This window comes from Caretta caretta, chromosome 1, assembly GCF_965140235.1.
Source record: "Caretta caretta isolate rCarCar2 chromosome 1, rCarCar1.hap1, whole genome shotgun sequence".
Lineage (NCBI taxonomy): Eukaryota > Metazoa > Chordata > Testudines > Cheloniidae > Caretta > Caretta caretta.
In genome coordinates this window covers 215,303,344-215,326,270 of record NC_134206.1, presented here as the reverse complement: position 1 = coordinate 215,326,270, position 22,927 = coordinate 215,303,344, and the positions used below count along the sequence as shown (strand labels likewise).

Here is a 22,927-nt window from a genome sequence, read left to right as displayed (position 1 = left end):
TTCCTTAGTATCCTCCTCCCCAGCTCTGACACTACAGAGCCTTACACCTGTGTCCCTGTTCCCATTCCTGCCCTTAGCCAAACATAATTCCAATTTCCTTACTCCAATTCCCTGTTCCCATTTCCCCTTTTAGCAAAACATGATTCCAATTTCCTTACCCCCATTCCCTGTTCCCATCTCCCCCCCACACACCCACCCACACTCCCATCCCCTCACTTCCTGATTGACTGCCGACTATATAGTAAAACTTGAGTTCTGCTTAGCTATACCTTAACCAATCATTTTCCTGAAATTTAACTAACCAATCCTAACATACTGTAACATGATTATTTAACCAATTATATCCCACCACCTTAATTAGTTTACACCCAGCAAAATTAATTATATAGCAGACACGAACAATCACAGAACCAGACAGAGATTATACAGACAAACAATGGCAAAGTGGGAACTATAATGACAAAACAATACAGAAGTGAGGATTTCACATCCCAGCTATTGATAAGTGAGTTCTTGCCAGACAGGATGTTATCAAACTATGTTTCCTTTTACATCTTCTAGGCACTTCCTTTTCTCTGGAGGTGACAGGCACTATCAGGACAGGATTGTTTATTCCTAACAGCCGAATAGCACCTTCTTTCAATGTGACTAGTTTGGAATGTGAGGATGTGACCGGTCGCTTCCCAGCTTATGGCCGCCTCTGCTGCTTAGCCAAAGGCCTTAGCCTAAGAACAGGGCCTCAGACTGTCACAGTAAGAGAAGGCTCTTACACCGGCAGACAGTGATTTTGATTCTTTCTTTTATACCTCTAGAACTAGCTAAGTGATAAGAATACACCTAAATTCTTAGAGTACAGGCCTTTACCGACAGGCCTGAATATCTATATCCTAACATCTGTCAGTCACCATTGCAAGGACATTTTCACTAGGTTCTGTTGTTGTTACAAAACACACTATTAAAGTCATTTGTTCCTTATGGCTGTCGTCAGGTATGCAGTCCAGAATAACAGAGTAATATCATGCTGACTTCAGATCTGCCACAATCTTCTGTTTGACTTTTGTTGCCAGTCACTGTATGATCTCATTTGGAATTGTTTTTCCAAGGTAGTGCTGCGTGTACATTTCTTGGGTGGTGACTTTTCTTAGATGCTCCTGGAGTACAGCATCAGACTCAGCCATCAGCTCCACAATTTTAAGGAAGTTCCAATTGTTTGGCACATACAGCTGATCTGAAGTGCCACCCAGTGCTAGGTTTTGGGTAGCAAGCATTCTCACAATGGCAATGAGCCTTTTCAGAACATTTTGCCAGTAAAGAGACTCTGATGCAATCTTCTCTTGATGCTGATCATCTATGGTGGCCTTTAACCTTAGTTTCATCTCAAGCTCTTTCCACCTATGGAATACTCTCTGGTGATTTGCTGCCTTCTCATGACATGCCAGATTTCTAGCCAGATTTTTCCAGTCCTTTGTTCCTGTAGAACCCAATGTGGCTGGAACATTAGACTGGAAGAGTTTGCAACAAAAACAGCATGCAGCATTCTGGGTTTTTGAGTACATAAGCCTGGCCTCTCCACTTTGTCACCATTGGGGATTTCATGCCAGTAATGTGTTGGATGGAAACTTCTGTCTTCATTGTCTTTGGGGAACATGAAGTTTTTCACTTGCTATGGCCCATACAGTACAAGGAAGTCCCTCAGGCTACTGCTCAAGTGGGTCCACAGTCCTGGATCATCTAGACTTAAGGAACTAAACTCAGCAGCTGCTGTTTCTTGCGCCTCTACCACCCTCTTCTTTGATCTACACTTTTCTTCAGGAATGTGCAGGGTTACATCCATTTGAGATGGAGATATGGATGCTGCGGTAGCTGCCAGGTCACCTGCACTCTGACGAACTGGAAGATCAGGCATCTTCTCACCGCTCACATCCTCACTGGGGCCGGAAGGCTCAACATTTGTGTCTATGTATCTCAGAAGAGCTCCTTCCTGCTTAGATAGAAAAGCTTCCTTTGCTTTCTTTCTTTTTCTGAATGCTGTCCCAGAGGGGCGTTTTCTTCTTTCACTCATGACTGCTGTTCTGTCCCAGCTAGAGTGGCTCTCAACACTCAGTTGAAGGGGACAAATAAGCAGGCTGGTAGCAGGGCCTGAGTGAGGGAAGATATCAGCGTCTTAAGGGCCTAACTGGCTCCTACTACTTCAGTTGACAGCCTGTTCTCCTCAAGTGGGTTCAGGGAAGCAGCAGGAAACAGGAAGCTCCCTGAGAAGCTGGTGTTAATCAGTCCAGGCTCCTGGGGGTGCTAGAGAGGTACATAAGAGGCTCCTCCTCCTCTCTCTCCCTGCAGCTCCTGCTGCTTTCTGTTATTCCCTCTCCCCTTTTCTCCTGCCTGCCTGCTATGTCTCTTGTGCCCTCCTTCCTCCAGCACAGCACTCCACTGTCTCTGTGCATCTCGAGCAGAGAGAATACATACGCACCAGCAGCAGACACAATTTTCTACACTCTGGGCCCTACTGGCACCCCCGCACAGTCTGGCATCTGAGGCGGCCGCCTCAGTTCGCCTCATGGTAAGGCCAGCCCTGTTGGATGGTGCACACACACTGGTTAGATGTAAATAAGAAGTAAATTTTTAACAGTGAAAGTAATTAACTATTGGAACTCTTTACCAAAGGTCATGGTGGATTCTCCATCACTGACAATTTTTAAATTGAGACTGGATGTTTTTCTAAAACATCTGCTCTAGGAATTGTTTTGGGGGAGTTCTGTGGCCTGAGTTATACAAGTGAGTCTAGATAATCACAATGGTCTCTTCTGGCCTTCACAAGTATGTTAACTTGCCCAGACAAGCCCTCAGTTGAAAATGGAAAAACTTCTTGTGATTGTATCCAAGAACCGTTGGCATCTTTTAACTTACTGCTGTTTCTTGCAACTGCAAGAAAAATACTATTTTGGGCTAAATATGGTCTCCAACACTACCTGTTCAGCCATTCTTTCCCTCATGCCTCCTGTCTGGAATCCCCTCAACCCCTCACCTTGTTGGATCGTATTAAAGAAGTTCTGTATTAAAATCACAAATGAGTTTGATTCCCCATAGTTTAAATTCCAGGGTATTACTAATTAAGAGGTCTCTTGGTTTTTGGTAGGGTTTCTCTCCCTCTATGTGTGAAACTTGCAAGCTGCTAATTGCGTTAGTACATTCTAAGACAGAGTCTGTTCTCAAAGCAATTCACACAGAAAGAGACTCAAAGCAATACTCTGTAACACCAGAAACAGCACCCAGAGATTCCCCGCCCTTTTGTTGTATTAACAATTGTGATTAAAATAGAAATAGAGGATGTATGTGGGTGGATGCTTGGTGTGGATAATAACTGAATGATCAGGGAGGTGCCAGCTTAAGAATCCAGTGTCCATCGGCTGAAGAAGGCGTCAAGTGGAAATAACCAGAGGACCCGCGGAGGGCAGACTAGAATCCACCCAACAGCCTCAAGAATGGGAGAACCAAAGAACAAGATAACATCTAGCAGGACGGAGCTGTCAGGAATGTGACATCTACTGACTGATTCAGCAACAGCATGATGAAGCAATTCCCATAGACTGGCATAGGAAGAAATTCCTCTAAAAATGGACTCTAGAAAGTGAGAACTTTGGGGGTCTGATTCTGCAAACCAACTTCCAGGAGCATCAGATGAGTATCTGACAAGGCCCTGCTCCCTCCTTATGTCCAGGCCACCTGGCCAGTGGCTTGGCATGAGCAACTCTAAGGCTGGTAACTATGATAACAACCTTGCAGAACCTGTGTGTGTGTGTGTGTATGAATGAATGTGTGAATAACTATGAGATTGAATGGAATGTTATAGCTATAACTATAACTAACTGCTTACTATGATAACAACCTTGCAGAACCTGTGTGTGTGTGTTTGTAGGAATGAATGTGTGAATAAATATGAGATTGAATGGAATGTTATAGCTATAACTAACTGCTTACTATGATTCTTTCTGTATTCACAATAAATGTGGTATTTTGCCTTTTTCCCTTTAATAAGACCCTGCTGTTTTTTATTTTATTGGTATAACAACCTCTGTGCCATCTCCACCTTCTTCCCCCATCCCCACACTCCCTTTGTGCCATGGCCTCCCTGTGCAATCCTCTCCACTTCTCCCTATGCTCATGGGCATAGTTTGGAGGGATGCAGGGAGGGCATTGCCCCCACAGACAGAGGTGAGGTGTGGGGCGGGGGCATGCAGCATCACGTGACACCTCACCTCACCACTCGGCCTTCAAAGAGCGGGTGGTGGGGGGAGAGGGGAAACTCTGTCCTTCTCACACTGCACCTCCCCCCAGCAGGCCAAGCAGAGTAAGCCCTGCAGCCCAGCAGCCAGGCCTGGGTGGGGAGCAGGAGAACAGAGCAGCTTCCCCGGGAGGCCACCTGGGTCCCAGTGCCCTAGTACCCGCCTGTTTCCTGTACAACGGTGAGTGCCCATGGTGGAGCTGGGGGTGGGGGCAGAGCAGGAGGGGCGGAATAGGGCTGGGGAAAGGGGGATGGTGGAAGAGACAGTGGGGAAGGGAGGATAGGGCAGGGGGAAGAGAACTGGATGGGGGGGAGGGGAAGGGGGATGGGATGGGGAAGAGAAGGGGATATGGGCAGTGTTTTCCTCAGGAATTGAAATTGGGGGGTGTAATGGGGTGGTCACCCTGCTCTGGCCCTGAAGGGGTTAAAGCAGCCCTGGAGAGGGCTGCAGCTGGGAAAAAGGAGTTAAAACAGCCAACCTAGGCTGATTGGACTAGCAGCCACAGCTGTGGCCAACTCAATCAGGGCCCAGCTGTCCCTTATAAGAGGGCTGGGGGCCAGGAAAAGAGGAGTCTCACTCTAGCTGTGGAGGGGGAAGGGCTAGCTGCCTGGGAGCAAGGTACCTGATGTGGAGCAGTGCTGGGGAAGAGCAAACGGAGCTGGAGAGCTCCAGCCTGGTAAACCCCCAAGCTGTAGGCCTTGTTTACGGCCAAAAGGTACTGGGGCTGCAGAGGTGCAGCCCGGGGAAAGGCAGAGGGAGCTGGTCCTACACCCTTGCCAGTGATGAGTGGCCATTATGAACTGCAGTCTGCCCAGGGAAAGGGGGCTGGATGAGGACTGGCAGTAGCCACTGAGGTAAGGTGGGTTTAGAGGGCTGGGGGTTCCCCTGGGAGGGGAGACCCAGAGTGGGGATACTTCTGGAGCAGATCCCTGAGGGAAAGGGGCGCTGGGGTCCGGGAGGGACACGGGGCCAGTGGCAGGTGAGACACCAGCCTGCAGAGGGCGCTTCATATGCTGGAGAGGTAATTCCCAGGCTGACCAGCAGGAGGTGCCGCACCGGTGAGTGATCGTGTTGCTACAGGGGGTATTTGAATATACACGGGGGTGAGGGCCGATGAGTGTTGAGACTATGAGGGCAAAGGTTCGCGGTAAGGCATCATAGTAAAAACTGAAAAATGTTTCACGACCATTTTATTAGATTTAACTCATGTTTTAAAATCATCACAGGAATTAAAGTTGGCTACTCAAGCCTACTATGAAACACTATATCTACATCCTTCTTGGCTTCTTGTTGTAATTTTGCACAACTACTTGGTGTCTTCTTGTGTATCCATTAGTTCCAGTCCTTCATGATATGCTCATGACCAGGCAGAAGGCGACTTCTTTCAGAACACAGTAGTCTATTCAGTGAGGAAAAAGAAGGCTCAGCTGTAGCTGTTATGACTGGGAGTAGCAAGAGATGGATTCCTACTTCTTTCATCCCAGGAAACGTAGCACAAAGATTGGGTCAAATGACTAGTGATGATGAAGAAGAAGAAGTCGAATCTTCATTCGTTCGTCATATGATATTCCACTCTGTGTTCAGAATTCTCTGTTCTGTCCTGATCACATAGCAGCCCCATTGCTGGTAGCACCTCACTCCACAGAAGATCTTATATAAGACAAGCATCTGTAAAAGCTACATAGCGGTTGAGTAGAATCCAGAAATCGCTATTGTAGATTCGTAAGAATCAAGTCTGTGTACTTTTTCAGCTGGCTTAACAAACACTTCTTGTCCCCTTCACTTAAGGAGTCAATATAATTGCCTTCATTAGTCTACTTCTGGACTGAAGTCTTTGTTTCTTCCAGTATGTTTTCAATGGATATCTCTCTAATTGATCCAAGAGTAGCTTCTATTGCTGGAAAAAGATCTACTATTGTTATAGCAGATGCCTGGATGGCATTGTTTAATGACCCAAGTGGTTTCAACAATAGACTTACAAGAGAGAGAATGGCAATAGTCTTCTCTGAAATTAGTAACAAAAGTAGTCCACCAGCCTCACTATTTAGATCTGTCCTATCTTGGTAGATGCTTTCCAAAGCCAGTAATAACAGTTGCAGTAATTTTAAAACAACAGCCAAGGATCACTCATGAGAATACCAGCTGGTTTTCCCAGGTTGGACTAATTAGAACTTCAGTCCCAGTGTATCTTCTATTTATTTCTAAGACGTTCAGTCCTTTTAGACTCTTGCTGAAAAAAGAGTATAACGAAGCCATTAAAGTATGGCTTTTTAATTTCTTTTGAAGATTCTTCAGCTCATAATAGCGCTAGCTGGAGTAGATGTCCTCTGTAGTGTGTATAGGAGAGATTAGGGTTACACTTTTCTCTGAGCAAATCTTGTACTCCACTATGTCTTCCAAAAAAGTTTGTAGCTCCATCAAATGCACAAGCAGCCATCTGTTTAGGGCTCAATTTACAAGCATTTAACTTTTCTAAGATGTCACAGATGAAGCTTGTGTGTCTTCTATAACCTGAACATCTAGAATGCATCTACTGGCCTACCATGGACACCAAGATAACATACATAATGACTTAATACTTGATGCCTATTTGCATTGATACATTCATCAGCCATGTATGCACATTCTTTGAATGTGGTGAGAGAGTGCTTCACTTTTTCAACTGCTGAGTCTTTCACTGTTGCACCGCATGCTTCTAGACAGCTGAGATTTTTGTAGAAAGATAGCGAGCATTTGCCAGTCTTGTTAATCCTGAAGTTGGACACTGGAATCAATCCTGAAGCACTTACATGAGAGGAAAGTGATCAGGAACAGTCAGCATGGATTCACCAAGGGAAGGTCATGCTTGACTAATCTAATCGCCTTCTATGATGAGATTACTGGTTCTGTGGATGAAGGGAAAGCAGTGGATGTATTGTATCTTGACTTTAGCAAAGCTTTTGACACTGTCTCCCACAGTATTCTTGTCAGCAAGTTAAAGAAGTATGGGCTGGACGAATGCACTATAAGGTGGGTAGAAAGTTGGCTAGATTGTCGGGCTCAACGGGTAGTGATCAATGGCTCCATGTCTAGTTGGCAGCCCATGTCAAGTGGAGTGCCCCAGGGGTCGGTCCTGGGGCCGGTTTTGTTCAATATCTTCATAAATGATCTGGAGGATGGTGTGGATTGCACTCTCAGCAAATTGGCGGGTGATACTAAACTGGGAGGAGTGGTAAATACGCTGGAGGGCAGGGATAGGATACAGAGGGACCTAGACAAATTGGAGGATTGGGCCAAAAGAAATATGATGAGGTTCAATAAGGATAAGTGCAGGGTCCTGCACTTAGGACGGAAGAACCCAATGCACAGCTACAGACTAGGGACCGAATGGCTAGGCAGCAGTTCTGCGGAAAAGGACCTAGGGGTGACAGTGGACGAGAAGCTGGATATGAGTCAGCAGTGTGCCCTTGTTGCCAAGAAGGCCAATGGCATTTTGGGATGTATAAGTAGGGGCATAGCCAGCAGATCGAGGGACGTGATCGTTCCCCTCTATTCGACGTTGGTGAGGCCTCATCTGGAGTACTGTGTCCAGTTTTGGGCCCCGCACTACAAGAAGGATGTGGATAAATTGGAGAGAGTCCAGCGAAGGGCAACAAAAATGATTAGGGGTCTGGAACACATGACTTATGAGGAGAGGCTGAGGGAACTGGGATTGTTTAGTCTGCAGAAGAGAAGAATGAGGGGGGATTTGATAGCTGCTTTCAACTACCTGAGAGGTGGTTCCAGAGAGGATGGTTCTAGACTATTCTCAGTGGTAGAAGAGGACAGGACAAGGAGTAATGGTCTCAAGTTGAAGTGGGGGAGGTTTAGGTTGGATATTAGGAAAAACTTTTTCACTAGGAGGGTGGTGAAACACTGGAATGCGTTGCCTAGGGAGGTGGTGGAATCTCCTTCCTTAGAAGTTTTTAAGGTCAGGCTTGACAAAGCCCTGGCTGGGATGATTTAATTGGGGATGGGTCCTGCTTTTGAGCAGGGGGTTGGACTAGATGACCTCCTGAGGTCCCTTCCAACCCTGATATTCTATGATTCTAAGTGACAATGCACTTAATATTGGCCTCCAGTTTGTAGTGTGTGGTATCTCTTGCTTAAATAGAAAGTATGATGCAACAGCCATGTTGGCTCACATAAACTGAGTTGTGTCTCCAGCATTCATACAGCCTTATTAAGTACTTCTAACATTGGCTTTGACAGTGACTGGCTTATAAGGCTTTCTGCATGTTGATGCAGTCCAGAGGCATGGTGTTTCATAGCCTTTTCATGTAGGTTGTCAGTATTGGCTTGGCTGATCAGTCTGGCAAACCAAGCTCCTGCACTTTTACTATATAAATCCATAATATGCCCACATCTTGAATACTGCGTGCAGTTCTGTCACCCTATCTCAAAAAAGATATATTGGAAAAGGTACAGAGAGAAGGGCAACAAAAATGATTAGGGGTATAGAACAGATGTGACAGATTTGTTACCAATCTGCCTGAGGCGTCAGGTGATCAGGCTGAGGCTGCAGGATTGTTAGGTGAGGGGATGAAGGAGCACACCAAGTGTCTAAATTTCAAAGCTTTATTAATAAAGCAAGGTAAAATAACAGCAGAGAGTGCTGGGGGTTCCCCATGTCACTCAGAGGAAGGAAGAAAGTGTTAGTGCCTCAAGTCTCAACCCACTTTCATACTCATACATGTACTACCCGAGGCTGACCAAGCCCGGGTGTAACATAAGAAAAAGAGGGGGAGAGGGGGACGGGAATTCTGTCCTATGCACAGGTCATCCAGGGTCCGCTGTTGATCTCTGACTTGCTTCAGCTCTCAGGAGGGTTTTAAGTCCTGGGTTCTTCTGGGGGCGTTTCGTTCAGGGACCTTTGTCCCAGTCCAAACTGGCTTTCTGCAGCTTCCTCAGCTTTCCCAAAACACACCGGCTTCAGAGACGCGAGACTTTGTTTTCCCCCCTTGCTGGCCTTTGCTGTCTCACTAGTTTTTGCAGTCTCTGCAGTACTGCTCAGCTTAGTTCTCCTTTCTCATGACTGATTGGGGTTGGAATCTAGGCACCCATCTTTCTTGGCAGGTAGCCAAGAGTCTGTTGTGGCCTTGGGCTGGAGTCAGCTTCTTATCTTTGGACCTAGCTGGAGAGTCAAGTTAACCTATTCTCTTCTCTCTCCCTCCCTCTTCGGCCACTCACAATCTGCAAAGGAACCTTTCATTCCACACTCACACCTTTAACCCTTCCCAAAATACCTTGCAATGCCTGCAAAAGTGTTAGCAACATATGATGCTGATATGCCTTCCCCAGGGGACCCCCTGAGGGAGAGGGCCATTGGGTTGTGACACAGATTCCATATGAGAAGAGATTAAAAAGACTGGGGCTTTTCAGCTTGCAAAAGAGATGACTAAGCGGGGATATGATAGAGGCCTATTAAAATCTTGACCGGTGTGGAGAAAATGAATAAGGAAGTGTTATTTACCCTTTCACTTAGCACAAGAACCAGGGGTTATCCAATGAAATTAACAGGCAGCAAGTTTAAAACAAACAAAAGGAAGTACTTCTTCACACAATGCACCGTCACCTGTGGAACACTTTGCCAGGGGATGTTGTGAAGGTCAAAATTATAACAGGGTTCAGAAAAGAACTTGTCATAAATATAAAGGGAAGGGTAAACCCCTTTGAAATCCCTCCTGGCCAGGGGAAAGCTCCTCTCACCTGTAAAGGGTTAAGAAGCTAAAGGTAACCTCGCTGGCACCTGACCAAAATGACCAATGAGGAGACAAGATACTTTCAAAAGCTGGGAGGAGGGAGAGAAACAAAGGGTCTGTGTGTCTGTCTGTAGTCTGTCTTTGTCGGGGATAGACCAGGAATGGAGTCTTAGAACTTTTAGTAAGTAATCTAGCTAGGTATGTGTTAGATTATGGTTTCTTTAAATGGCTGAGAAAATAATTGTGCTGAATAGAAGAACTATTTCTGTCTGTGTATCTTTTTTGTAACTTAAGGTTTTGCCTAGAGGGGTTCTCTGTTTTTGAATCTAATTACCCTGTAAGATATCTACCATCCTGATTTTACAGGGGGGATTTCTTTATTTCTATTTACTTCTATTTTTATTAAAAGAATGCTTTTTCATTGTTCTCAGATCCAAGAGTTTGGGTCTGTGGTCACCTATGCAAATTGGTGAGGCTTTTTATCCAACATTTCCCAGGAAAGGGGGAGTGCAAGTGTTGGGAGGATTGTTCATTTTTCTTAAGATCCAAGGGTCTGGTCTGTAGTCACCTAGGCAAATTGGTGAGGCTTTTTACCAAACCTTGTCCAGGAAGTGGGGTGCAAGGTTTTGGGAAGTATTTTGGGGGGAAAGACGCATCCAAACAGCTCTTCCCCAGTAACCAGTGTTAGTTTGGTGGTGGTAGCGGCCAATCCAAGGACGACGGGTGGAATATTTTGTACCTTGGGGAAGTTTTGACCTAAGCTGGTAAAGATAAGCTTAGGAGGTTTTTCATGCAGGTCCCCACATCTGTACCCTAGAGTTCAGAGTGGGGGAGGAACCTTGACAGAACTAGATAAGTTCATGGAGGTTAGCTCCAACAAGGGCTTTTAGCCAGGATGGGCAGGGATGCAACACCATGCTCTGAGTGTCCCTAGCCTCTGTTCACCAGAAGCTGGGAGTGGACAACAGGGGATGGATCACTCGATGATTCCCTGTTCTGTTCATTCCCTCTGAAGCACCTGGCATTGGCCACTGTCAGAAGACAGGATACTGGGATAGATGGACCATTGGTCTGACCCAATATGGCCATTCTTACATAAAAATAATAAAGTTTAGTACAGAAACTCCTCTTGAGATAGCGATGATGTGAGATAACAACCTTAACAAATAATGCATTTTAAAAATCTTGGCCTTTTAGGAAACGTATATTTGTATAAGTTTCCAGTCACAAATCTGGCATTCTGGAGCAAAGTCACAAAAACATAGTCCAACAAACAAATGCTCTGGCCGCTGCTGTTCGTTGTGCCACCATTCACTCCACTGCTCTGTCCCCAATGGCCTGGCACTGTCACCTTCTGCTGTCACCTGCCACTGTGACCTCTGTGAGTCGGTCTCTCAAGGTTCCACCCAGCTCTCAGTGATTTCAACTCTCAGTGGGGGAACCTCACTTCTAGTGAAGGCTGGGTTGTCTATTCCACAGAAACACTGTCCTACAGCAGATCTAAGCACTCAGACCTGATTATCAGTGATTTCAGCTCAAGTGGTCACTTAACAAACCAAAAGACTCCCTAGGAAGCCTAATCAGCTCTATCTCTAAACAGGAGAGAGGGGCAGGTCAAATATTGCCTGTGACTTTTAGGCAGAGCCCACACCACCAAACAAAACATCTCTCTCTCTTCACTAGACTATGGCATCCAAACCTCCTGTGTAGGGAGTGCAGTTCAGCTGAGGGTGACCTGTGCTTACTTTGTAACAACAGAGGTGCTGGGGCTCAAGCAAGTTTTTTACTTTCATAACTGATGTGACAAGCCCAGAGGTCCCAGGGCTATGAACTGCCACGCCCACAGGTGCTGGGGCTCAGCTCTGGCAAGCCCTAACACAAATTAAGCACTGAGGGAGACACCCCCCTCCCGAATTCAGGCAGGCTAAGTACAGTTCTGCCACCCTTTACTCGTACAATAAGGATAACATTTCATGACTCCCACTTTCAATACTAAAGTGATTTGTAACCCAACACCAGCCAAAATTGATCACTTGAGCAGCACAGTTGTGTTTGCTGGATACCTAGGCAGAGTAAGTGTGTTCATGTATATACAGTCTGGTCCTGAAGCCTTTCCACCCACTACTGGCTCATCACTAGATGTCAGGGGAGAGCTCATTCAGACCTGGCTTACAAATCATAATTTGAAATGATTAGGTAGGCCCATATAGCGCAAACAAATTCACCAACATTGTCATAAATAACAGCTGTGTGAGGAAGGTAGTCCTTGTTCATACTTTTCAAACCCATTATGTTTTCTCAGGTAAAAATATTTTCTCATATACTGTATATGCTTTTAAAGTGTATTAATGTTTCAATATCAATTCAAATTTCCAACCCAGTAAATTGGCAACACTGCATATAACTGTGCATATATAGTGGGGGGAGAGGTGTTGGGAAAACTCAGGGGTGTGTGTGTGTGTGTAGGGAAATCCCTGGATATGGAAATGGGGGGCACGGGGAAGCGAGAGGCCAGCATGTATTGTCCTCCCAGCAGCAGCCCCAGCAGGGAGCGCGCTGCAGCAGCACAGAGGGGCACCAGAGCAGGCACAATGGGGCAGCAGCTGCTGCCAGAGTGGCCACAGCTCCCTTGCTCAGGCTGCCACAGCAGACAGCAGTAGCTGGGGATGCCCCATTAAGCCATCCCAACCCATTCCCCCGACCCTGGCACCAGCAGCCCCGGGACCACTGCAGGTGGGGGGAGAATGGCTTCAGTGCTTTGCCCCCCCCCCCCAAATATAGCCGTCAAACTATGCCTAGGCTCCTTTCTGTGCCATCTCTTCACCTTCTCCCCTCTGTCCCAGGCCACCCCTTCTTCTCCGTACCACTTCCTGCTGTTTGCCCATGGCATCCCCTCCTTTCTCTGTGCTGCCCACCCTGTAACCTCTTCTCTACTCCCAGGTCATTCCCATCTCCCTTCCCCTTTACCCCTCTGCCCTCGTCGCCCCCTGGAGGCACTGTTCTCCCCGTTCCCCACCCCTTCCCGTTCCCTGCTTGCCTCTCCAGGGCAGAGCAGGGGGGTGCTACGGGGGGGAGCCGCTGCCTTTCCTGCGGGCGCCCGGGCACGAAAGTGAAAGTGAAAGGGGGGAACCGGATCGTTGCGGAAGCGCGACCACTCCGAGGCCGCGTCCCAGCGGGGATGGAGCCTGTCGGGGCCCAGAGGGAAGGAGAAGGGGGGATTCCTCCTCGGGCTGCGTCAGGAGCCGCTGGGGCCCTGCCCGAGGGCCGAGAGGAGAGAGAGCCGCTAACAAGCACAGCACCCCCGGGAACCCCGGAAGATCGCAGCTCGCAGGGCACTCGGTGGGCACCCGGCGCCGGCAGTGAGCCCCAGCCTCGCCGCGGGTCGGGAGAGCCGAGTCCTCGGTGTACTCCTGCCATCGGGAGCCCTTCGTTACCGACTAATGCAACTTTTTGGACCTGGAAGCTGTGCGGGGAGCCGTTCAGTCGGATGAAGGCAGCTGTGTCCGGTAAGAGCTTTTACTCCAGGAGACTGGAGCTGGTGCGATCTGAATTGTCCCCACTCCTCTCCGCTGCAGTTACGGGCCTAGACCATTTGAGGGGGAAGGGTGCCCACCTTTGGGGGTGGGGGGATTTTGGATGGGGGAAGAGAAGAGAAAAGGTCGTGTTCGGGGACGATGACCAAAGAATGGGGATTGTGTGGGAGGGAGAAAAGGGAGCGTGCTGGCGGTGGGACGATATTACAGGAGGAGGTTGTAATGTTTAATTACATTAACCCCCCCCACATCCATCTCGGAAAGGGGCCACGCTGAACACCTCCATCGCGGGGGAAGTTGGGCGCCACATCCAGGTTGGGAAAGACTGCCGAAGTCCCAGATTTGAGTTCTGCGCGGTCCTAGCGAGATGCCCCGATCGGGTGCGGGTGGGGGCTGAGTTTGCTGCAAGCGCTAGTTGCACGCGAAGGACACAACACAATGGAATGGACGCTCGCTCTCTCTCTCTCTCACAAAATCCAGTGGTGAGGCCCCTCACCCCAACAGTTGATTCGCTTTCAAGATGTGCAGCCAGGCCTCCTGTCCCAAATTCTGCCATTTGAACTGTGCAATATTATGGGTCTGTTTTTCAGGAACAAAGTATAAATCTTGTCAGCCAAGTGCATCTTAATACACTTGTAAATTCTGTGATTAAGAGAATGTGTTTTTATTTAAGTGGAAAAACAAAACAATAGATTCCTCACTCTTTCACACCCTTTCAAGCATACCTCTTTACGCAGGGATTATCACAGGTGCACTAGGAAAACGTAAAGCCATTGCTTATTTAAAAGGATACTGCCAATTAAAAATCATACTTCTCTTTGAAAATGTTTCCTACTAACTACAAATAACATCAAAAATTATTGTAACTAAAAGAGATTAGAGAAAGAATATCCATTTACTTTCTATTTGCTAGCATATTGGCCCAGATCCTGAAAGGTATTTAGGTGCCTGACTCCCACTGAAATACCTTTGCTGGTCTGGGGTCTTGTGCTGAGTCAAACTCTCTACTGTCCCTGTACAGGAAGGCCAAAAAGTCAGAAGCGGTTAGTGGCTTTGAATGCCTCTGTCTGGGGCTGCCCCCTATGAAAGTTGCACTTCTCAAACTGGCCCCAAAATCTATGGGAAATGTGATTGCTGTTTATTTGTTTCCCTGTTGTTTGTGTGGGTCTTTCATACAACAACAGGCGTGAAACAAAACTTTTTGAAACTAGAAAAATGTGATTATAAAACCACAGCAATTGGTAGGGGTATTCAGGAGCAGGTATAGAGCTTGAGGCTCCTTCTTAACGAACATATATATTCTAAATTGATTAGATTTCAAGTAGACATGCCCTTTTAAATCCAAGTCACTACTGTCCTTGGTTTGTCCTGGTATCCTTTGTATCCCTTTGCTCCTCTCAGATGAGATTCTAACTCTTCTCTGTCTCCCACCCCATGCCCCCCAACCCCACACCCCCCCAACCCCACTCAAGTACCTCATCTTGTATTAGAATCATAGACTTTAAAGTCAGAAGGGACCATTCTGATCGTCTTAGTCTGACCTCCTGCACAATGCAGGCTACGGAATCTCACCCACCAACTCCTGTAACAAACCCCTAACTTATGTCTGAGCTACTGAAGTCCTCAAATCGTGGTTTAAAGAGTTCAAAGTGCAGAGAATCCTTCAGCAAGTGACCCGTGCCCCATGCTGCAGAGGAAGGCAAAAAAAAACCTCTGCCAATTTGCCCTGGGGGGAAATTCCTTCCCAACCCCAAATATGGCAATCAGCTGAACCCTGAGCAGGTGGGCAAGACTCACCAGCCAGACACCCAGGAAAGAATTCTCTGTAGTAACTCAGATCCCACCCCATCTAACATCCCATCTTGCTGCATTCATTAATATAACATGATTACAGGTATGTACATGTGGCTGACTGGTTGACTGCGTTGGGTGGATTTGCTAGGTAGACACAACTGGGCAGATTCTGATCTCACACAGGAGTTGTGTATGCTTGAAAATTGACCCTGATTAAGATAGGGTGTGAATTTAAAGCACAGTAGCTGTTCCTGAATTACTCCATGTGTGGCCACTATTATTCCATAAGAAAAGTGCTTTCTTCATGTTTAGCATACATAATCCATGTGCAAATAGTAAGAGTGTCCACATGTGACATTAATCAGGAATACTGTAATTCTGTGTGTAGAAAAGCCCTGTTACACTGATGTAAAACTGGAGCAACCACTTCTTTGACTGCAGTGGAGTTGCTCAGGATTACATTGGTGTAACTGAGATTAGAAATTGTCCCAGCGTTGTCTGAGGACTCCTTTATCTGGCTCTGTGGTGCACAGCCTAACTCCAGCCAGTAGTCCTAAACCTGAAACACATGTTAAAGCCTTTAATGATCTTCACCTTTTCAGGATTTTTCTCAGGCCAGAAACTCATTGCTGGAACTGTTGCTGTTGGGATTTTGGTATTGGTCCTGGTAATTTTCCTGAGTAAGTATTTGTATTATTTTTTGCCATTTGAAGTACTGTACATTTCATCTAACTATCATGCTCTAGGACTTCAGTTGTCAAATGCAATAATACTTGTATCCAACAATACTGGAAATGCTGGGGCCTAAAGCCAGAACTCCCATTGATGGAGGCAACATTTCATTTTATTATGTCAGGCATCTTTACAGCAATGTGATGCTGCTATTGAGGCGGAATAACTTCAATATAGAATCTTAAAAAATGATGAAGTCTGCTATTCCAAAACTGTTTAATTCCCCCCCACACATTAATAAAATCCAGAGAATTTAGCAATAAAATTACCTTTTTATTCTTAACTCGACCTTTTGTGCCCCTTTCCCACAAACATTCTGTGGGGTCATTTGCTATTTTTCTATGTTTTATTTTTTCGTATTGTTCGTTAAACATTTGTTAAGGGTGAAATGCAGCCCTGTGTACCCTAACGGAGCTGTCAGAAATTTTCTGATGAAAATAAGTTTAGCTTCAGGACATAACTTTTTTCAAAATGGAAAGAATTTTTCCAGAAAAGGATTCCCCTTTTTCAGCCAACTCTAGCCCCTAACTCATTGGAGACCAGAAAGAATCCCATTTTCCTACTCCACACCAACCTGCCATTGGATCGGGGTGGACAATAATTTTTGCGGGGGGGCCACTCCACGAATTTTGGTAAGTTGTACCAGGCCGCACATTCCTACTATAGTAAAGGAGGGTGTGCGGGGTCTGGGAAGTAGTTTGGGTGCAGGAGTGAGCTCTGGGCTGGTGCAGAGTGTTGGGGTGCAGGAGATGGTGAGGGGTGTGGGCTCTGGGAGGGAGTTTGGTGCAGGAGGGGGCTCTGGGCTGGAGCAGGGAATTGGGGTACAGGAGGGAGTGCAGGGTCTGGGAGGGAGTTTGGGGGCAGGACGGGGTTCTGACTTGAGGCAGGGGTTGGGATACAGGAGGGGGTGCGAGGTGCAGGCTTTAGCTGGGAGGCACTTACCACAGGCGGCTCCCGGCCATCAGCGCAGCAGGGCTCAGGCAGGCTGCCTGCATGCCGTGGCCCCACACCGCTCCCGCAAGCAAATGCGGCTGGCTGCTGCTGGCACGTTTCTGCATGCCCCCTGAGGGGAGGGGGGGCAGCAGGTCTCCGTGTGCTGCCCGCTCCTGCAAGTACCGCCTCCGGATTGGAGAGGGCAAGTGTATTGCCTAATAATCAAGGTTTTTTTTCTCCTTTATCAAGTTTTGTTACTGAAAACTTTCACAATAGCCCGGGGGGGGGGGGAAGAGAACTCGTGAAGGAGCAGGCTGCTAGGAGTAGGTATGGAATGGTCACAGGATGACCTGCCAAGGAGTTGCCATGTAGAATGAGGACAGAGGATGGTTGGATGTTTAGAGAGGGTGGTGGATGGAGAGGTTGAATGGTGAGTGAGGATGGGGTTGGGAGTTTGAATATAGGGGCACTCTACCCTGGAAGAGGATTTAAGTGAGTTAAGGGAGTTTTATACATGTTGTCAAACACATTTTGTAACAAGATGTGCATAACTCCAGGTGAACCCTCTGTAGACGAAGTTCTATGAGTATGAAAGTACTTACAGTAGTATAGTTAATGCCTGTTTCCCTGCCCAGCATAAGCTATACTGGCATAAGCACTGTCATACTGATATAACTGCATCTACACTAAGGCTTTTACTGGCATAGCTATATTGGTAAAAATCATACTCCTAGCTGATGTATCTCTGCTGGTAAAATTTTAAGTGTACATGACCTTATTTTCTGCAACCCTCTGTCATGGAGTCACCAGGGCAATGCTCTGGAACTATGCCGTATAAAGCCAGTCAGGACTCTGGGGTAGCATGCCTACTTTCTCTGAGCATACTGTCACCAGGGCAAGAAGCTTACACAGCTTCGACCTTCCTGGATCTGACCTTGGAGCTTTCAGCATCCCCTTCCAAACCGTGCGCTTCCCGCAGTGAGTCCACCTGGATGGGGCTCTTGGGGAAGCCAGGGGGCCCTGCACCCCAACACGGCAGTCAGCATGTAGAGCAAAAGGGTTTATTAGTCGACAGGAACACAGCATAGAACAGAGCTTGGTAGCACAGAAATCAGTGACTTCCAGCCAAGTCCATCTTGGGAAGTCCTGGGCCAGATGCCCTGGACTCCCCCTCTTCCAGTCCCCCCAAGCAGACTGCCAGCTTCCAGCGACCTGACCTCAGGCACCCCCGTTGCTCCTTCTCCTTGTCTTTGTCCTGCTTCCCAGGCAAAATCACCTAGTCATCACCTGGTTGCATCCCCCTCCTGGGTCTCAAGTTATGAAGAGCACCAACCATCGCCTACATACAGGCAGCTGGAGCAGCCTCACCTGCCCCCTGAGGGTCTCAGCCAAAGTCACGCACCCTTATTCCCACCACCTAGGCATTGGTGCAGCATACGGAAACTGAGGCACACACAGTATTCATGCAAAACAGTAAAACTCACATAGACTCACACATACAATGTAACAAGGGAAAATCCCCAGTTCATCACACCCTCCTCTGGCCATCCTCCAATTTTCCCATCTATTGTTGTAGCTCTTTTTTCATGGCTGCCATTGGTTAATAAGCTTTTGGGGTCAGTAATACATCTGTCTACATGTCAGTACAGTGCTGTGAGATATTTTGGGAGTTACTCTGACATAAATAATAATTCACCATGGGGTGAATTTCACCCTGGTGAGGATCCCTTGTGCAAAGCCCCTGACACCATTTATGCCCCCGATGAGGTTGTGCAGATGGAAGCAGATTCTATATTCTCTGTGCATTGCAGAAAGGGATTTCACACCAGTCCTACGTGGGCCAATGCAGAAGGTGGTATTTGGGACAGGCTGGGAGAATGGCTACATGACTGACAATTGTGCAGATCCAATGATCTAACACAACACAAAAATGGTGAGGAGAAGCTGGAGCAGCAGGAGGTTCTGGCCACAGGGACTGGGACATATATTCACTCCCCACGAGCTCCTCCTCCTTTCCACAGTACTTCACATGTATAAAGCCCAATTATTTTGACATGAGGTGAGTGAAGTGGCCCAAAAAGAAGATAAGAGCTTGTTACTACTATCCGCTAAAGTATAGCTCAAGTGGTAGAGAACTTCTGGTGCCTTCGGTAATGAAGGTGCTCGTGACCTAGGATGTGCATTGGTGCTCATGGAGGATGAGACTGTCACTGAGATCCTGGGCATGTCACTGAGGGCACAATCCTGCATGGTGTTGAGCTCCCTCAACTGCTGAGACCAATGGGAGTTCTGCATGCAGAAGGGCTTGCAGGATTAGGTGCATTATTATTCTTTATTTAGTTTGTTTTTTCCTCTGACATTCACTGTGAATCTTGCTTCAGAAGGGCTAAACTTGGCTGGATTAATCTGCCCCAGAGAACCTGAACTGGGAGATTTTATCAGAAAGAACTATGACACATTTTTCCCCTTTTTATTTGTATGTCTTTTCTCCTATAAAGAACCTCCCATCTCCCTGCCCTCTGAGCCATGCCCTGAGGACTGGCTGTACTTCAAAAGGAAATGTTATTACCTCTCAGAGGAGGAGAAGGACTGGGACTCCAGTCAGAGCTTCTGTTCCCTTTATGAAGCTTCACTTGCTGTGATTGAAAACCATCAAGAAATGGTAAGGGAATAAAAACAAAATTCATTTAGTCTCTTCCCTTAGCTCCTGTAACGTCCCCACTTTCTCATTCAATATTTGTCCTTTTAAATCTTTGTAAAATAAAAAATTATGTGAGTCAGATAGTGAAAGATGCCAGATTGTCAGTCCAGGAAACCAAGGGCCTTTATTTAACACCAGCAGAGGCAGCAGCAATGCACACATTGCCCTGATGGCTGGATTTGAACTTGCAAATTATAGGTGAAATTATTAATCTCCTGACTCTTCCTGTCCCTTCCTCCCTCCAGTGCATGTCCAAGCTCACAGGACACAGAGATGAATGGATCTGTGGTAAAGAAATCAGATCCTGTAAAACACGGTTCAGTGAAATGGAGGTCACCTTCCAGTATCATCTACTTGCAAATCTGATGTCTTCCTTTAAATATGGGGGAGAAAGAAACCCCCAGAAAAGGTTGGGCCCATACAAACAACATCTATCATGAGTCATATTAATTTTATTACTTGAGAATGACAAATTATAGACTAGATAACTGCTTCCCACCTAGAAGACAATCCCGGAGTCCACATATGTGAAAGACTCCTTGGCTTTGAGGCTGCAGAATTCCCACCAAATTTAAGTACAGATGAGGGAAGACAGACTGCCTCTCCATGTAGTAATGACAGGTTTCAGAGTAGCAGCCGTGTTAGGAGACCTACAGGTCACAATTCTTCAACAAAAAACTTCAAAACCAGACTCCAACAAGAGACTGCTGAATTGGAATTAATTTGCAAACTGGATACAATTAATTTAGGCTTGAATAAAGACTGGGAGTGGATGGGTCAATACACAAAGTAAAACTATTTCCCCATGTTTATCCCCTCCCCTCACTGTTCCTCACACGTTCTTGTCAACTGCTAGGAATGGCCCACCTTGATTATCACTATAAAAGGTTGTTTGTTTTTTTCTCCTGCTGGTAATAGCACACCTTACCTGATCACTCTCGTTACAGTGTGTATGGTAACACCCATTGTTTCATGTTCTCTGTGTACTGTATTTTCTACTGTATTTTCTACTGCATGCATCTGATGAACTGAGCTGTAGCTGACAAAAGCTTATGCTCAAATAAATGTGTTAGTCTCTAAGTTGCCACAAGTACTCCTTTCCATGTAGTAAGTGGGAGACATGGTTTTCCAACATCATAGAGGTCCCAAGATTAATGAGGAAAACCTGGAGATATGAGACCATTCTGAGAAGGCCAGGCACCAAGATGGAGGTCACTGCATCCACACAATTTCCTGGCCCCACAACCTTTGGCCTCAATGGCTTAGCTGTCATGGTTTCTCTAGATACACTAGGTCAATCGTCTTACTGAAGAAGTTTGATACCATGGAGTGGGATTCCATCTTATTGATATAGCCAGTAGGGAAATCAAAATGAGTTTGAAGGGGGACAGTGCTGTGAAGGACAGTTCTTCAATATCCTTTCCACACCTAGTCATCTCCCTGAAACCATGTAATAACATAGGAATAATATTTCTGTGGAGGGGCTTTCATGGTCTCAGACAGATGAGTGATAATGCCTCATTAGTTTAACCCACCTCCTTCTAACAGAATTTTGGCAACAGGAGTGGTGTTTTTGCTCCTCTGTCAATATATTTATATCATGGCCATACCTGTGGTATCTGACCACCTTAAAAGAATGTAAGACAGCCATCAGAATCTTAAAACAATGAGCCCAATTCATTCCTTGGATTGCAGGCACTAGTGGGAGAAAATTTCCTTAGATTAAAGGGGGTGCTTTCGCAGAGCTATGGGTATGGACTACAATATCAGGAGAGTACTCTAGTTGTGGTCTCTGTTCTTTACCACTCCAGTCTCTAAATTCTGTAAACTTTTGTTTCTCCCTTCCTATCTCTCCCTTCTCCCTCTGGAAAGCAGTGAATGATGTGCAATGATTACACTGCTGTTTCTTGTGGTTCCTTGCCTCCAGGTATCATCTGTTCTCCTTGACACACACTTAGGTCAAGGTGTTAAACATGGGTTCTTAAAATTAGGCAACTAATTCCTTATCGCACTGGGAGCAGTGGATCTTCAGGTCACTTTTATTTAATGCCTAAATATGGATGTAGTTGCCTAATTTTAAATAACCCAGATTTGAACATTTTGGTCTTCATCCCTATTAGAGATACACACCAACTATGCCAAGGTGGGACTAGATCCCTTGACTGTAGATCATCCCTTGGTGTAGATCGGGACTGATCTACTTTGGCCTTCCTTGGATTCTAACTCACTGTTTTGTCATTTGCACGGACATATCTTCATTCCTTCCTGTTGTTGTCCAACCACACTGGGTTAATCAACACTAGTGACATTGCTGCATTATTACTTATTATTAGATGAGAACTTGAACCTGTGTATTCTGAGTAATATACTGAACAGGTAACATACTGTACTCTTATGGAAAGTTTGGTTTCTGATGGGCAAACTACGGCCTGCGGGCTGGATCCAGCCCCTCAGGGCTTTGGATCCGGCCCATGGGATTGCCACACCCGTGGCGCTGTGCCGCTCTGGGAAGCGGCCACAGCACGTCCCTGCAGCCCGTGGGGTGGGGGAGCAGAGAGCACCGCACGCTGCTCTTGCCTGTGGGTACCTCCCCCAAAACTCCCATTGGCCAGGAATGGATTACCACGGCCAATGGGAGCTTCGGGGGAGATACCCACAGGCGAGGGAAACACGTGGAGCCCTCTGCGCCCCTCTTCCACCCCACTCCCAGGGGCCGTGCAGGGATACGATACCTGCCACTTCCCGGAGTGGAGCAGCACGGGGCCGGGGCAGGCAGGGAGTCTGCCCTGGCCCTGATGCGCGCCGCTGCCACCCCGAAGCCACTCTAGGTAAGCAGCACCGGGCCGGAGTCTGAACCTCCTGTACCCTAACTCCTTGCCTTGAGCCCCCTGCTGCATCCTGCACCCCTCCTGCACCCCAACTCCCTGCCCTGAGCCCCCTTCTGCGTCCCGCACCCCTCCTGCACCTCAACCCCCTGACCTGAGCCCCCTCCTGCACTCCACACCCCTCCTGCACCCTAACCTCCTTCCCTGAGCCCCTCATACACCCTGCACCCCTCCTCTGTCCCAACCCCTTGCCCTGAGCCTCTTCCTGCACACCGCACCCCCTCCCACTCCCCGCACTCCGCCCCTGCCCCCCAACCCCCTGCCCAGCCCTGCAAGCAATTTCCCCACCCAGATGTTGCCCTTGGGCCAAAAAGGTTGCCCACCTCTGTGATAGACTGATATTTGAGCT

General features: G+C 47.1%; 1 protein-coding gene across 1 annotated transcript in view; it reads left to right on the top strand.

The window, feature by feature from the left end:
- Window positions 1-12,845: 12,845 nt before the first annotated feature.
- Window positions 12,846-22,927, top strand: part of LOC125623141 (uncharacterized) — a 107,097-nt gene continuing 97,015 nt past the window's right edge. Inside the window, exons 1-3 of the mRNA XM_048822009.2 lie at window positions 12,846-13,506; window positions 15,930-16,007; window positions 19,491-19,654. Coding sequence (XP_048677966.2) covers window positions 13,179-13,506; window positions 15,930-16,007; window positions 19,491-19,654 — 570 coding nt within the window. The 5' untranslated portion in view covers window positions 12,846-13,178. The remainder of the gene's footprint in view (window positions 13,507-15,929; window positions 16,008-19,490; window positions 19,655-22,927) is intronic.